We start from the raw sequence: 16,755 nt of genomic DNA, 5'->3' as shown, positions 1-16,755 counted from the left end.
GGACGTATTTAAAAGATGTGTAGATGAGGTGCTTAGGGACATGGTTTAGTGGGCATGCTTGTGTTGGGTTGATGGTTGGACTCGATCTTAGAGGTCTTTTCCAACCTTAATGATTCTATGATTCCATCTGTTGTACACATTGTTTTGGGTATCAAAGAAAGGACAGACATTCTGGTGTAGAAAACACAAAAGTATAAACCTGCATGGGGAGCAAGTGGTAGGTGGGAGAATCTATAAAAATCACATTCTTCTAGGATCAAGAATACATATAAATTGTCGTTAACCGTATAATACATCCTGACATTCTGGTGACTTAAGATCTCCACATTAAATGGCCCTTCAATAGTTCAGAAAAAATGTTCAGCAAAAAATTGTGTGGGGAAAAAACAAAAAGATTAATCCCTTCTCAAAAGACAATAACCAAAGCACCGCATACTACACAAGAACAGCGCTCCAGGTCAATCTGGTTCCTAGCCACAACACAACTAACTGGAAAACCTAACAGCAACAAATGGCCTACTGTGAGATGTGAGGACAAGTAAATATTAGATAGTGATCAGCAACTATGTTTTCATATCAGACTACATTGCATTTAAGGAGCTGATGAACAAATGAAGCAGCCAGCAACTGTATGTAAACAGAACTAGTTTAATGACAGCAACTTCTTCCCCAGCCAGACCCTGATCCACCCATGTGTTCAGGCACAACTGCGGCATGAAAGGCACAGTAACTGCTCTGAATTCTTTCTTCAGGAAAAAACAAGCCTCAGCACTCTACGCTTTAATGCAGTAACTTAGGTAAGCTTTTATCACACAAAACAGTGGTGCTCCTTTCATGCACACCATGGGGAAGAAGGCCAGTCTGTCATTGTTATTAAGTAAAACATCTCAGAAGCACTTCAAATATTACAGAACTTAGTACTACCAAAACTGGCTTTCTCCTTACCTAGAAGATAGTTTAAAGGCTTTTCTCCACAAAATAAGCCTGCTGTATGAAACCTTCCCATCCCAAACAGAACAAATAACTGACCAATACAATTAAAATTGCTATCACACAACACATCAAGCATTAGTTTAAAAACTATACGAAGACTTATGTGTTTGAACCAATTCATTGGTTCATTCATCACAAAAAATCTAGTAAGATGCAGAAAAAAGTTGATATATTAATTCCTCCTACCTGCTCAAGTTCTTGAGCTTTCTGTCGTTCCAATATTTTTTCTTTGTGTCTTTCACCTCTGACAGCTGCTACTGACGTGGTTTTCAATGACATGAAGTCTAAATTCATCCATTCTTCTCTCTTCAAAATAAACGCAAAGAATCAGTGTTCATACTTCCAACAAAAACATGGCTTAGGTGCAATTCAAACCAGTGCAACTACTGACAAATGTTACTTACAATAAGCAGTATAGGTTTTACAAACACATATGAAATATTTTAATGAAAAGCAAATATGATTTTAAGAACCCCAATCTTTCAATATTTTAGTATTCACTTACACAAATAAGTTTCATAAATGTCTTTCTGTAATTTGAAATACATCTTCACAATATACTTAAGACACTAGTAAACACGCAAACCGTATAGACTGCTTACTATTTGTTTAAATGAACACTCTACATCTAGACCATTCCTTTTCATCTTGCTAATTCTGACTTCATGACCTCTTACATCTCTTTTAGCGTATACAAATCTGCAATCAGTAACTGAGCATAGTTCATACCTCTGATATCTAGGCACTAACTGCACCCTCAAATTAAACAGTTACACATCTAAATTCTGTGAACTGTACCCACAATAACAGGTAGAAAACTGCATTTACAAAACCTAAGCCGGACCAAGGACATTTTAAAAATGAGGACTACTCTCTACAGAAAAGCAGCATATAAAAAGCCTAGATATACCTACTACTTTTATACACATAAAACCTGAAGCCCCAAAAGAAAGCAGTGACATACACATTATAAACAACCACTCTACAAAAACAAGTATTTGGAGCACTTCTGTGGCTAGTATAGCAACCAAAATGACAAGATTACACCTATTTTGAAACATGTCCTTGCAGAAGAGTCTTCATATCTTCAGAAGGGTTCAAGTCTGAGTTGTCAATCTGAATAGATGCTATATGTCACACTTTCTCTGTTATTTAAAAATTATATTAGGCAACACACCAGAGAGTTTCAGAGGTGAAACACAACATTCCACTTCTCAGATCTCCTCTAAGAAAGAGAAGGAACTGAAAAATAATCTATCTCCAAGTGATTCAGTAGTATCTATGCCCACATTAGCAAGTAACATGGATCAACAGAAGTGGATGTGCATGGGACCTCTGGAGGTCATCTGGTCCAACCCCCCTGCTCAAGCAGGGCCACCTCCAGGTATAGAGATTCCACCACCTCTCCAGGTAATCTCTGCCAGTGACTGGTTACCCTCACAGTAAAACACTGTTTCCTGATGTTCAGACAGAAACTCCTGTTTTTCAGTTTGTGCCCATTGCCTCTGGTCCTGTCACTGGGCACCACTGAAAAGAGCCTGGCTCTCTCTTCTGTATAGGCTTCAGATCTGTGGTTTGGGGATTTTTTAAGTAAGCACTCTGGACTAGTCTGAGACTGGTCCCATGGAGCACCTTAGGTGCACTTTGAGAACATACTTTCTAATTTAGTTTAATCCAACAGGAACTGGATTTACATGCTCCAAGACTTCTTCAAAATGTGAGCCAAAATACAAAATGTAGGGATAACCAGGAAATTCCTTTCAAAAGCACACTCTTTATCCAAAAATAGACAAGCCCAGGGTGCAAATACAAGAAATGCTTGGAAAAAACTGTTTTTGCAGTATAAATTATCATGACGTACGTAAGAATTTATATTTCATTACTTTATACTTTTTCAAGAAGATAGATATGATTCAGAAATCCTTTTTATTTCTCTTAACAAGATGCGCAAATTCAGAATGAGAAACAGGGACTTTTTTCAGGAGTTAAATTAGACACTAAATTAAAACTCATCATTTCACACAACTGAGGATGATATGTAACTACATTTATGTTACTAAAATCACAGCAGTTCATTCCAGAATGACTTCATTTTCCAGAATAAATACTGCTTATTGGGCACAGAATTCACCTAGGAAGATCAAAAGAGGCATTGATTCCATAAATATTGTGGCTGGAAAGTCACCTCTCTTCCTTCTACCTGTTTAAGCACCACTGAAGCAAAAATTAATTCAATTGGAGAATAGCCACCAAAATTACGCAGAAAAAGTAACATGTTTAGTCAAGATCTTTAAGTTGACTTCTTTAAGAAAATCAGGCTAAGTTGCTAGAACCTCAAAACATGATGAAAGGAATTGGCGCTAGGAAACTTTAAGTGTAGTGCCTTGTTAAATACTAAGCAACTATTAGGTAGAGAAGTCTTCTGATGAATGAAATGTAACATTTACCTAGCTAAACAAAGACATTTATCTGTAAAATAGATTTTCTTCAACACATTGCAAAAGAGCTGTCAAGAAACCTAAGCATGTTTCACATTTGGTCATGCTGAATTTATATCTGGAGTAGTTATTAGACTGCTCACCTCCAGGGAGGGTTCTTTCACAGCATCTGATTGCTTGTTGACCTTCCAAGCCTTTTCTGTGTTATCTGACTGTGACACATTTGACTCAACCCATTCAACTGAAGAATCCTAAAAATAGAGTTTAATGTAAAGAATAAGAATAAAACCTTAACATGCTATTACATGTTGATAAAATGCAATACTTACCAAGTATATTGATAACCAAAATTGATGCTGATTACTAAGCATTACTAATATAATATTGTTTATTATTTTAAAATACTGATAATAAAAATAGAATATCGATATTCCCATAGGAAATTGTTCCTTCATGAACAAAAGATTCCACCATACTTCATGAGCACATCACAGTATGTAAGACTAGTTCATACTGGCAGTTTATTAGCATAACACTATTCTGACAGTGGGCACTGTCAGAATAAAACCAAAACCAAAACCAATTGTTTTTATGGCATTACCAAAAGAAAAAAAAAATCTAAATTCATTACTAAGTACGTTTTACCTTAAAAACATAAAATCAGTAACTTGAAGCAAATAGGACTCCATTGAACAGTTTCTCTTCTATCTACATGAATGTGTCATGGGAATGGGAATAACAGTCTTTAGATCAAAGGTATCAGCCAGGACTGTGCTGTATCCTGTGACTCACTGATGTGATCTGACAGGTTTTGATGACTCCCATGGGAAATGTGGGATATTTGTGGCTTAGGTTACTTCCCACACTGAAAAGCATAGCTCGCTTCCGATATCAGTCCCTGGAAAATAAATCTCATCAACTGCATGTTCCTTCACACTTTCAGAGAGTCTCTGAAAAGAAAAAAAAATTTAAAAATCACAGTGCTACCTGATGTGTGCCAAAATGCCGAGAGGATGTTTTACATAATGTGGCCAGAAAACAGCACCCAGATCTCTAATGCAGTCTCTGTACTCTTTTGCCAGAGTGCCCCTCATCTCTTTACAGATTCAAATGCACAAGTTTGAGCCTTCCTTCAGGCCCACGTACAGCTCCCATGTTGTTGAGAGTTTCCATGGTTGAACATCCATGGAAAGAGACAGCTGTAACTCATGCTTAAAATCAAAGTCCAGTATTTGCAATTTTAGATGCATCATTCTACCATATACCACTGACTACAGGGAACCTATGAATTTTTCCACTCTATCCTAGAATGATGATTTTTTTCAATTTCTCTCTGCTGAAAAACTATAAATCCCTTAGTTCCTAATGAGTGAATTCAATATTATAAAATTCACAAGAACTCACATAACAGCATCTTTTAAATTGATTAAATACTCAGTATATTAAAAAGAGAAACTTTGCCACAGTTTTTCCCAACAGAAAATGGTAAGAATGAGTCTTAATTTTACTAACTATGTGTACCCACAGAGACTAAAATGGTGCAGGTTTTAAAAAACGTCATTTGAAGCATTTTAAAGTTTCTCACTTACCGAAGAACTATCAAGTAAGTCATCCTTCTTTTCAGATTTTTGTTTCTTATTTTTCTTCTTTTCTTTTTTAGCTTTTTTTGAGTGCTTATCCTTTTTCTTTTTTTTCTGCACAGAATGTTCCTACAAGTAAATGTTTGCAAATGAGATCCAGTAAACCGAATCACCCACATACAAGAAAAATAATCACAATCTACTTACCAAACCACACTGAAAAAGCTAAAACACACACATCTGGATATATCTACATTTTACTCCTACTACCCTCTCTCTCTTCTATTGGGGGCAGGGGGAGGGCATGCGTCACATCCATAATCTACTTTTGTTCCCCCTCTCAGTATCTTTTTCACTGGAACTAAGGCACTATAACTATACATAGAATATCTTCTACACTACATTTATTTCAGTCAAATCTATTTCCTCGGGAATCACTGCATCATCAATACACATCTGTCCTTCATTGAAATATCTGCACAGATTTCTACACGAGAAAGATGCAATATTCAGAGGTTCCATTAAGGCTTCTCCTGTGAATGACCACAAATGGGACTGTTACGAAGCCTTGGATCCTCCAGATTTCTTCCCATGGGACTATTCTTCTCTGGCAGTGCTTGCTCTTCTGCATTTGGTAGAAATTAAAGCTGAAACTGAATGACAGAAATTTTTCCTCTTTGTGAGTAAAGGATTATTTCCACTTAAAAAAACCTAATATCAAAGCATAAAGAATTCAGAAATTGGGAGGTTTTTAAAGATCATCTTAAAGCCCTCAAAGCCTTCTGTTCATCGAACATGCTGTAAAGCTAACAACACAATTCAATGATTTACAGTTCCGTCACCTTTTCCAGTTGTTCCACACGTTCATTCACATCAGCAAGCATCCACGTATCTTCACCTCGTAGATGCTTTAGCTGCTTGCGCCTCTGCTCCTTTTCATAACTAATTTTGGCCTAAGACAGAGAAGAAAAATAACTAGGCAGAGTTCAGTAGCATTTACTTACAGACACACCTTTGTAAGCCACACTGACACAACCATACACAATGTTAAGAACTGTGCTTGAGAACTTTTTCTTTGAGAGGACTGCAATAAGAATACTTCTGAATTACATGTTAAAGGGGAAATTCAGCTAAAACGTATTATGCACCCTCCTTCTTCAAGCTACAACTTTGCAGCTCCTCTAGCACTGATTTCATCCTATCATCCTAAATAAGAGTGACACGAAGACATTCAACTCCTTTCTTCATTCTGCAAAGTCTCCTGTTCTTACAACCTTTATGAAGTGCATATGGTATGATATAGTGGACTTCTGATTTCCTATTTCAAAAAATTCTCTGGGCAATTACCCCATTGCAAAGCACAGCTCACTATCTGTTAATCTGAGGAGTTAGCAAGCCTATCTTTGTGCACATCCGACTTTGAAAATACCTCAGCCAGATGCAAAACTTGGAACTGCAGAAGTCCATGCTCTCAAGGAGTATACAAGGATTAGCATTTTGGGCTGCAGAATGTTCTTCCCTTTCTGGTTATGGTGATAAAACTAGAAGTGCTTTTACTACTACTTCTGAAAAAATAATCATCACTGCAGACAGTTTCAATTCCAGAAAAGGATTTTTATAAACCGCATCAATAAAATAACGACCTGTTCAGCCTCTGAAGTTCCCTCTGTTACTTTCAGCAGAAACACGACTTTCACAAACAAGTTTACTTAAATAGAACTTGCCATTAGAAAACTCTTTATCCCAAAGTGCAATATATCACCACACCTGATTAAACAGGAGGAAAATTATTTTATATTATTACAACCCTAATTTTGTGTGAGGTAACTCTTGCAAGTTTAAGCTTGCTTTTGGGTTTTTGTGGGGTTTTTTTATAAATAACTAAAGTCAAAGCAAAACCTAAAGGTAGAGTTTGGGTTTCATCCTGAAACACCAAGTTTTACCAGAAAGTGTTTTCAATCATAAGCCAAGAGATTGCATACAAGTTTAAAAAAGACTAATATTTAAAAAAAAAAATGTCAGGAGATTATACAACCGGTTGAAGTCTTTCCTCCTGGTCAGCAATTAGTTCTCTGTAACAAACTCTGGATACAAGCCTGTGCACTGCACAAGACAGTGACCTCCCTACCACAGGCCAGTTTCTCTTTTTTGATACAGCCAAGAAGGAAATCTGCAGCTTTTGTACTGATAGAAAATGAAGCTTGCAGGAGGATAACCAGGACACCGTAAGGGTTCAATGAACAGAAATACATGCTGAAAAATAAGATTAAAAGTTTTTTTAAAAAAAAAGCTAACTCATAAGGTAGGAGTGCTGTTGTATTTTTGAACATTGTCATTAGCAATATTGAAAGTGGCACAAAGAAAAAAAAAATCAAAATACTACATATCTGTGCCCAAACAAAGCATCCTTTTAAACCTTCATTGTCTACTTTGTTAGAGCCCCAGAAGGTGATAAGCTTTCTAATGTGCTTAAATGCAAGCAAAGCAAGGCTGCTACCCAGCCTTCTTAATTTTAAAAGAAGGGACTTTGCAAAACCAAAAAAAAAAATAGTTTAAGTCAGCTCAAATAAAGAGGCCAAGACTGGGACTTCCATCTCTAGAATGAAGCTAACAGTCTACAAGGGTGAATGCTACGTCTTAAAATTCAAAAGGCAGGGATAAAGACAGAATGAGTTAAAAGCACACTGAGACATTCATTCCGATATCAAAACAGTTTTCCAGTTTATAAATAAACAAAATAACAAAAGAATAAGCAGGACTATAATTCAGTGAGAGTGAAATAGCTGTTAAGCATAACATAGGGTCACCAAAACCACCCAGGACTCCAAAAAATGCAGGTATGTTTCCTGCTACCTCTCCATGATCCAGATTGCTCACTGGCTAACCCTGCCCACCCTAAGACATCTATACATCTGGGACAACACCCTTGGAAGTTCACGCAGAAATCACTGACTGATATTTTCTGTTCTAGTCCATACAGACGATGATGTGGCCCTTCTGTCTTAAAAATATATTCATCTGACTAAAGTAACTAAGCATGCCACATTCATGGACAAGTGAAGGGTAATAACCTCAGCTATGCAACTCACAAAATGTCTACAAGCCTCACACACACAAAACTTAAGCTGGACAGAGATGAAACAGCAGAGATAAAGGGAACTTGAATATAGTTCTAGATGGGAAAAACACAACAAAAACAGATTCCAAACTTCTTTACTCCACAAGTAAACACAAAACATGTTGCCAAGATTTAGACTGGGAAAAGGACAGGCTTTCCACATACTCCATTTCACTTTTGGTTGAGAAAGACCTGCAGCTGGAGTCAACAGTTCCCTTCCACCCCTTCAGCAGCTCTTGGGCATATAAATCTATAAACACCTCATATAAAGGCCAATCAAGATCAGCTTGTCAACATGTCTTCATTTAATATGCTCTTCGCCTGTCTAGGAAGATATAGCCTCTTACGCTTCTCTATAACAACAGGTATATTTTAAATAAAATTACTCTTTCCTTCATGTTACCAAAGTTACAAATATATATCACATAAATGAAGTCAACATTATAAATAAGGCACAAAAGGAGCTTTTATACTTTTTATTAGATCTAAGAATAAACAGAAAAAAATACAGGCAAGTATTTAGGTAATTGTGATACATAATCCTAATAAAAGAGGTGGATCATCATTTTGGCTGAAGTATACAAATACATATTCAGAACACAGAATGGCTAGAAATCATCATCAAACTGCACACTATTGTCTCCTGAATACTAATGAAACAGGATTGGGCAAGATGAATCTGTAGTGGCAATACCACCAGACTGTTAAAAAGAGAGACAGACACAAAAGCATCAGGTGAAAGTTTGTTTCTTCTTAGACAAAGATACAAAATATAGAAGATTCTTAACAATATCCATATGTAAAATAAAGATGCCTAGAGATTTAAAAAGATGAAAGAAGTTGTATTTTCACCTAAATTATCATTTTAACACAAGACTAGAAAGTTAGCAGCTATACCCTCTGATCCTTTCTATCTCTCAAAACTATCTAGCTCCCTCTACCATTCAGTTACAATATTAAATTTTTATTGTTGGTGAATGGTTTCCCCTCACACACACACACACAATTATTTCAAGTAGGGGGGGAGGAGGAAAATCTGTGTACTACTTTCTTAGCTTCAAACCTTACCTTTCTATTCTATTTGGCTTTTATAATGATGCAGGGCTTACTAGCATCTAACTACTTTTTCTTCCTTTTCTACATTTTATAATTAAGTCCCCTGTCACACTTACCATTCTATGCTGCGAAGGCCAACTCTAATAATTTCACATCTCTCAACCCACAGGAGTTCATGCATTTAATTCACATTAAGGTTCATTTATACTTTATGATACCACAAAAATATCCAACAATTTATCCTTCCGCCTTTACAGATGAGTACTTAACATTAGGTACATTTTAGGTCACCACTGCAATATTTTTATGTTTTTCCTCCATAAATATAGGATGCTACATTTCTGAAATGCCTCTATTTCAAAGTAATGCACTAATTATGCAAATGGTATGCTACACACGAATGCAGAGGACCACTTACAAGCAGCAACCTGTCAAGAAAGGCAAGCATCGTACTGCATTACGTACTTCTGCGACACCTGACAAAGTTGCTCATAGTCTCCTTTGCAACAAGCACAAGCTGAAATATAATGCTGGCAAAGCACTCTGAAAGGTCTGTTGGTACAGTGCTATAAAAACAATAATTACTCTACAGCATTATGTTAGCAATGTTTGCCAAGGTGAACAGAGCCAAATTTTGTAGTCTTTACCACAAGCAGGGCAAAGGGTCTTGGATTTCACAGCCCCGTCTGAATGAGGAAGAAAACCAAGTTCAGGGAAAGTGCTTTCTGGTTTTCATTAAGCAGGTCATTAAGGCCAGCCTGCATGGTTGCTGACAACAGTATCTGCTAAACGAAGAATAAAACTTGCTCCAAACAGCCTGTAATACACTGCAGACACAAACACCAAAAGCTGTAAAAATGGCACCATGCCACCCCACGAAGAAGCAGAAAAGATCAAAGACCTGCCAACGGCCAAGGTCTAGGTCACACAATAAATGGAGGGTGTTACATGATGGTCCCCCAAAGATGTCCAGAAGTGGATGTGACTCACCTAGGGATGGAGGCTAAAATACTCTCTCCACAGCCCACATCAACCCTGACCAAGGCTCTTTCCTAACCCCAACTCTATGTACCATTTCAGCTCTCACCAAAGCAAGAGAAAATTTTCTATACCACTACAGAGACCATGTAATTTCCCAACCTTAACTGTTGTCAACCTCTAGCTCTTCAGATGATAATCATCACCATTCAAAAGCCAACTTCTCCATCCGAAAGAAGAAAAATTCCCTTTTTTCTCCAAAAAGCAATCAGAAGAAACTCCACAGCACACCACCAGACCAATACAGCGTGACAAAAACATCCAACACAGAGAGCAACAGCTAAGCCTCTCTAATGGCTGCCTGCCACTGAAGGGCAGGGCTCCATTCCCACACCTCTCCTCTCCACACTCCCACCCACATGTTCCCACCACCTTCCCTGCACAGGCCCATCCCTGCACTCCAGCCTCGAGGGACTTCAAGGACTACCCTGACACAAAACAAATCCCACCAAGAGTAGACTGCAGCTTCCTGCAGATCAAGCTTCCAAGCTGGCCCTCTGCCAAGGTCATCAAGGCTACCAGTTTAAGCACAAGGAACGAGGAAAAAAACATGCACTTTGGGGAGGAAGGGAACAGGAGGAGGTGGTGTGGAAAAACTCCTTTTGGCAACAGCTTTCTGTTAGATAAATTCAAAAGACGTAACACCTAGCTCAGTCTTTCAGACACTAACATAAAGCACCCAAAATCTGAACAATGAGCTTTTATTTCTAATGTCAGGATGACCTCCAATCCTATCACACAACCTGTTTCACTCATTTACCAGTTCCGATACTCAGCTATCAGAAAGGCTGCTGTGGCCTGCACTACCCTCCTAGCTTCCATCACCCCAAAGCTCAGGGAACCTGAACATACCCTTCCTTGCAGTTCTGATGCTCTTATACCAATTCTCTACCTGAATAACACACTTATTTTCATGAATGCTTAGACTGTTTTTTCTACCCTCAATATTCCAATTATTGTTACATCCATAAAGCTTTCCCAGGGAGGACAGCAGTGGAAACGAAGAAAGGGCTTAGCTTCCACCCCAACTTGCCAAACCACAACTGAGTCAGAGTGCTGCCTGTACCTCCACCTCCTCCAGATACAGCCGTGCCAGCTGAAAACGTCACTGCTCTTTGTCATTTCCACCTGCCAAAAGGCACAGAAGACAGGTCACTGAAACGACTATCACTTAAATCATTTAAGCTTCTTGTGATCAATAATCATTACAGAACAGTCAGACATGCAATTTAAAGAGCAGACTGTAGGAGATGTCAACCTTCAGTCAGAAACATTTGGGAGGCAGTAACTGTTTCTGCTGGCACAGCTACAGACACAACAGATAAACAGATGCATGATGGTAGCTAAGACTGCTAGGAAACTGTAGGCAGATACTTCGTTTTAATGTAGGACCTCTCCACCCCTGTGGCAGAGCAAGCTCTAGAGGAAGGACTTAGAGAATATAACAATGAAGACATCTGTCTTCATTACTTGCCTTCTAGAACGACCCGTCTGTCAAATCAAAGATGTTGCTTGCAAAAATGCATATAGAGGTGCTTTGTCAAAAGCCTGAAAACCTTTTGTGAAAAGGCAGTATTCATTTCTCAGTGCTGTTACTCTCCTAATATCACTCAAAGATTCAAGTGAGTATAGCAATACTGACATGCTTATTTCCTTCGACAGAGAGAGTCAGGGATGTAACACGTCATAAAGGATTTAAAAGGGAAAGAACAAAAAGGAAGTGCTTAGTATTACAGCACAGAAGCAATTTCCAACAAGTAACAGCTCTATAGCCCCTAGCAGTGATATGTTTTGCTATTAATTTCTGTCTACGGAGAAATTTCTGGAATTTTCTGCTGAAAACTGAAGTGTAAAATACTGCCAAAGTGTTCCATCACCTCGGCAAATACTAGTCACTGCAACAATACAGTGGTTAGGCTTTTATGAGGAAATGCCTGATTGAACTTCACTGGGAAAACCTGCTGATTTCACAGCTTGTTTAGAGCTCAAATACAGTGAACTCAGTGATATGGTTACACACTGGGGTTTTTTTAAGTTTTAGGTTGTATTATCAAAGAAAATAAACCAAAAAATGTAAAACAAAAATAAAGGTAGAGGTCTACGGCAAAAACAAACAAGATGTTTCCAAAAATAATGGCTTGCACATCTCAAATCAATTTTTTCAGAAACCTAAATAAGTAAATCTAAACACACAATTTCTTGTTTGTGCAACGAACCTGTTTCAAAGTATCATTTTATTTACATTGTTTCAAGAACACATCTTTCTTGGTTGAAATACTGAGTGAGGTCTTATTTACCTACACTATGTTTTTTTTTTTTTAATCAGTATGTACTGCTATCAAGAGAAACTTGTAATCTATCAGTAATCCTTAATAATTAAAGACAGGATTTTCTGCACAACAAATGGTCAAATCACATCACCCTTAGAGACCAAAGAGTGAAAGACTCAAAGTCCATGAAAAAAAACCAAGTAACAGAAGAGCAACCCTGAAGTACAGAACCAACATGTCATAGCACAGATGCAAGAGTAATTCAAAATTGAATTATTGCTAGTTTTTACCAAAAAAAAGCATTCGTGTCTAGGAAAAGTACACATCCCTGCACTTACCAAAACACCCATCAGATTATTTTCTCGATCTTAAACTTGCAAACTAAAACAGTAGTGTCATGAACTATCGCACTCATCAAAACAAGATGCTATTTCTGGAGCTTAATAACAATTTGCATGTCAACACTTAATTATTTGATTACTGATCATTATCATAAACATTACCAGCTGCTGGGTTTTACCAATGCAGTTGGGAGGACAGACTACACACATAAAAGAATATGTTTCCAAAATTTAAAAGAGAAATCTCAATCAATGAGTTGGGTGGTATTTTAGTTCTTCAAAAGAAGTATAAGTTCATAACCGGTAAAAAACATGAAACAGTAAATAAATTTTAAAAAATCAACAAGAAGCAACTTCTTCTGTTCAGCTTGTTTTAAAAGAAAGAGGTACTAAAGAAATCAATTCTATTTCTATAATTGTTTCAAAATATACTACATATTTAATCTCTTGATTTCTGTGAATATGGAATCTGCAAGAGTGAGCTAATCCCAGATTCTTCTACACAGCTCGGTGATTTGGGGAGAATTACTTCTGAAGAGATAGTGAAGGTTCTCTCAGACTCCTCACTGTCCTAACTGTCAAGAACCAGAGTTACAAGAGCTCCCTTTTATCTTAGCCCCAACTACATACTCTATAGAAGACAGACTAATAATTTCCAATATTTTATAACTAAAAGCTCCTTAAGGTGAGTTGGTTGAACATCTCATCTTTCCAGAAACAGAACTGCTGAAGTACAGTCATTTCTGCAAACTTCTCGGATTATCAAAAGCAAAGACCTACGCAGCTTCCCAAGTGTCTTTCCCAAAGCAAAAAGCAGGAGCTTCCAAGATTGCAACCGGCAAATAACTGTCTTGACTATGTTAGCCACACGTGAAATGTCCCTGCGCGTCTCTTTTTTTCGCCTTTGCAAGTAAGACGGTCAAAATGCACTGAGAGAAAGCCTTGCAGTAGTTTTCTCCCAGTTCTGTTCCTCCACTATAGCAGCAGGCCGCCTAACCATAATCAAAGTAACCTAAGTAAAGCAGAGAAAGTCAGTACACTTAAGACATTAACCCGTTCTCACTTACTGACATTATCAATAATGTACATATTTTAATGAACAGATGAACATCTTTAGGAGTTCATAAACTTCAGAAATACTTCATTTTCCTCAAACGAGGACTGGTTTTCTTTCCCCCATAAGAAATAGGGAAGCAAAAAAACCCTACCAACTAATTTGCCTTTTGCAACTTTTTTCCTGCATAAAACTTCAGACAGAGTACCCACAAGGGGAGGTTAGGTTTTTTTCATTTGTCTGTTTTCTGCTTTCTTCTTTTTCTTAACAGACAGAGGAAAAGAAAGATTTTCGTGCCTGCTCGTGACAAAACCTGTGTTTAACTTAATTCAGAAGAGAGTTTATTAAGAAAAGTTCAAAACATAAAAAACAAAAATAGAGTTCAAACTCAGCTAAGTACTGACTATTGCTAGATGTGTGATACTTAATGGGGACAACTTCAATTACTTAAGCTAAATATAGAAGATTTAACCACTTTATCAAATACTGTTTTAAATGGTACTATCTCACCACGTCTGAAGTACTAGTACATATTACATATATATCTATATCCTATATATATCCTATATATACATATATGTATTCATCTCCAGGCTTTGCAAGTTACAGTGTCTCTCAACTTCAAGGAAGACAGAAATGTTATTCTGTCAGCAAAAAGGTGGCAGCAAGTCAGTTCCATTTCTGAAAAGCAGACAGCAGAGTACCGACATGGCAACTACGACAACTTCATGCTTCCATGTTACAAAATGCTAAACTGATTTTGCACAGAAATAACAGAGTAGCTACACAAGAAGTCTTAAAATTTTTGCCATTTTACATAGCTTAATGTTAGGTTATTCGGTCCATAAATGGGAAGAGGAAACATGCAATCAGTTTTTTTAAAAAAAAAGTTTAATTCCTAAATTTCTCTATCAGCCAAAATAGGGATAAAGGAAACTCTATAGCCTCCTTTGTCCCACATCGACTTAAATAGGATAAAATGCTTATTATACACTTTTGCTAACACATTCTAAAACTCTGGTACAGAAAGAGGGGCAGGGGGGGAACTACCAACCTTCAACATGTCCTCTCCTTACACCAACTTTAGTTCTTACTGCAAGGAAAAGAAATAGTTCAAGGACGTACATATGATGATGAACATAGCTATTCCACAACCAACAGCAACAAAAAACATCTGATCATTAATGTACATTTCAGTGCTACCCAATGCACCCAAGAGAATCCCTGAAAGTCATGGAGTCTGACTTAGCTTTAGGTTGCTCGGAAGTGGAAAGATAACACAGTGGAAAAATAACACAGACTCTAGAACATGCACTTTCTGTAAAGAAGCTGAAAAGTCATATTGCAAAAGTTTCTCAATGGCCATATAGGGACCAAGGACCTCTAATGGTTAAATCCTGTAGGAAACCATGTCATTGTCTCAAGACCCCTTCCTACACGCCACAAAAAGTGGACCAGTAAAACCACGATGCCTAGTATTTCACAAATCATACTCCATCCTGCTTCCCTGTATTGAGTTTCTCAGTGCTCTGTCATTCTCAGAACTGAGAATCTAAGCTAGTATCCCAACTGAAAAATGTCCAGTAATGTCCAGGGAAGCTGACAGGAGTGGATACAGGGTTAAGCTCAAACTGAGACGCCTCCAAAATATTCCTGTATCCTCCAGCAATTTGAGGCTCAGCAGCTCTTCCATCAATAACTTCCAACATATATTTTTGCTTTTAGGCTATTGTTGTCTGGATACAAGTGTCGTGTCAGTATTTGCAACACGTTGCACAAGAGGCCCTACAAGTTCTCTGTGCATCATCTGAAAGTTCATTTCTTTTGTCTGCTCTGAGTTGGCTACCTGCAAATCCCTTAATACAACCTAGGTCTTGTGTTGAAAGAAACAGCAGATAGCAATTCTCTATTCTCTTCTCCATATCACTTATGATTTTACAGAACTCGCTCATATTAACTTTTTTCAGCCTGTTTTTCCCCATCTCAAAACCTTGGACAGTCTGTACCAAGACCATCTCTGACACCTTTCTTCCCACCTTCTCCAAGGCTGTTCAGTTCTCCTTGAGATGCTGGGACCAGGACTGCATAAACTATTTGACATTATACAGAAATCAATAATATTTCTGTGTAACCATTTCCTTTGTTCCTTTCCCAGTAACTTCTAACACTCGATTAGCTTTTGTCTGAGCAATGATGTAGCACCTTTATAGAGCTATTTACTCCCCAGTTGTTAGTCTTGAGTGGCAAAAGTCAACTCTGAGCCCACTGTTGTATACAGAAAATTAGGGTTGCCTTCCTCCAGAAAATTAGGGTTGTGCATTTCATTTTATTTAGTATCGCAAAAAAGTTGCAGACATGTTTTTAAGATTTCCATCTAGGAGTAATTTGTATTCATGGCATTTTAAAAACGTGCTGAACAATACAATGATGGTCTGTTGCTTGTTCAAATCAAAGAAAAAAAAAAATCACAAAATTCAACACCGATCCTATATACATACCTTGTAATACAGCACATCTTATTGATAAGAAAATATAGAAGATTTAGTTTCATTCTAAAACCTCCAAACCAGTTTTTCTAATATTCTTCAACGAGGCTGATGAGCAGCATCTATACCTACAAGAATGTATTAACGTTGACCTATGAAGCTACATTACCATCAAAGATCTCCTGAGACATATCCTAACAGTAAGAAGCGTAGCCCCTACACTCAAGATATCATGCTTTCTAGTACCTTCTCAAACTCTGCCAAAACCAACCTTCATCTCTTTTTCTCCCACATCCTCTTTACGAACAAGTGCTCTCATCCCCGACTTTAATCATTTCTCTGTGAGAGTAGCTTTGGCTTATTGCTGTAGTGTTTCTCCAA

The 16,755-nt window shown here is 37.6% G+C and overlaps 1 protein-coding gene across 1 annotated transcript in view; it reads right to left on the bottom strand.

The window, feature by feature from the left end:
* Positions 1 to 5,960, bottom strand: part of CWF19L2 (CWF19-like 2, cell cycle control (S. pombe)) — a 74,825-nt gene extending 68,865 nt beyond the window's left edge. The window contains exons 1-4 of the mRNA XM_009335272.1: positions 5,854 to 5,960; positions 5,021 to 5,140; positions 3,575 to 3,682; positions 1,180 to 1,299 (exon numbers count right to left, since the gene is read on the bottom strand). Coding sequence (XP_009333547.1) covers positions 1,180 to 1,299; positions 3,575 to 3,682; positions 5,021 to 5,140; positions 5,854 to 5,895 — 390 coding nt within the window. The 5' untranslated portion in view covers positions 5,896 to 5,960. The remainder of the gene's footprint in view (positions 1 to 1,179; positions 1,300 to 3,574; positions 3,683 to 5,020; positions 5,141 to 5,853) is intronic.
* Positions 5,961 to 16,755: the final 10,795 nt, after the last annotated feature.

Source organism: Pygoscelis adeliae, unplaced genomic scaffold (genome assembly GCF_000699105.1).
Source record: "Pygoscelis adeliae isolate BGI_AS28 unplaced genomic scaffold, ASM69910v1 Scaffold142, whole genome shotgun sequence".
NCBI lineage: Eukaryota > Metazoa > Chordata > Aves > Sphenisciformes > Spheniscidae > Pygoscelis > Pygoscelis adeliae.
Note: the sequence above shows the minus strand (reverse complement) of the source record. Positions and strands in the feature narration are given on the sequence as shown.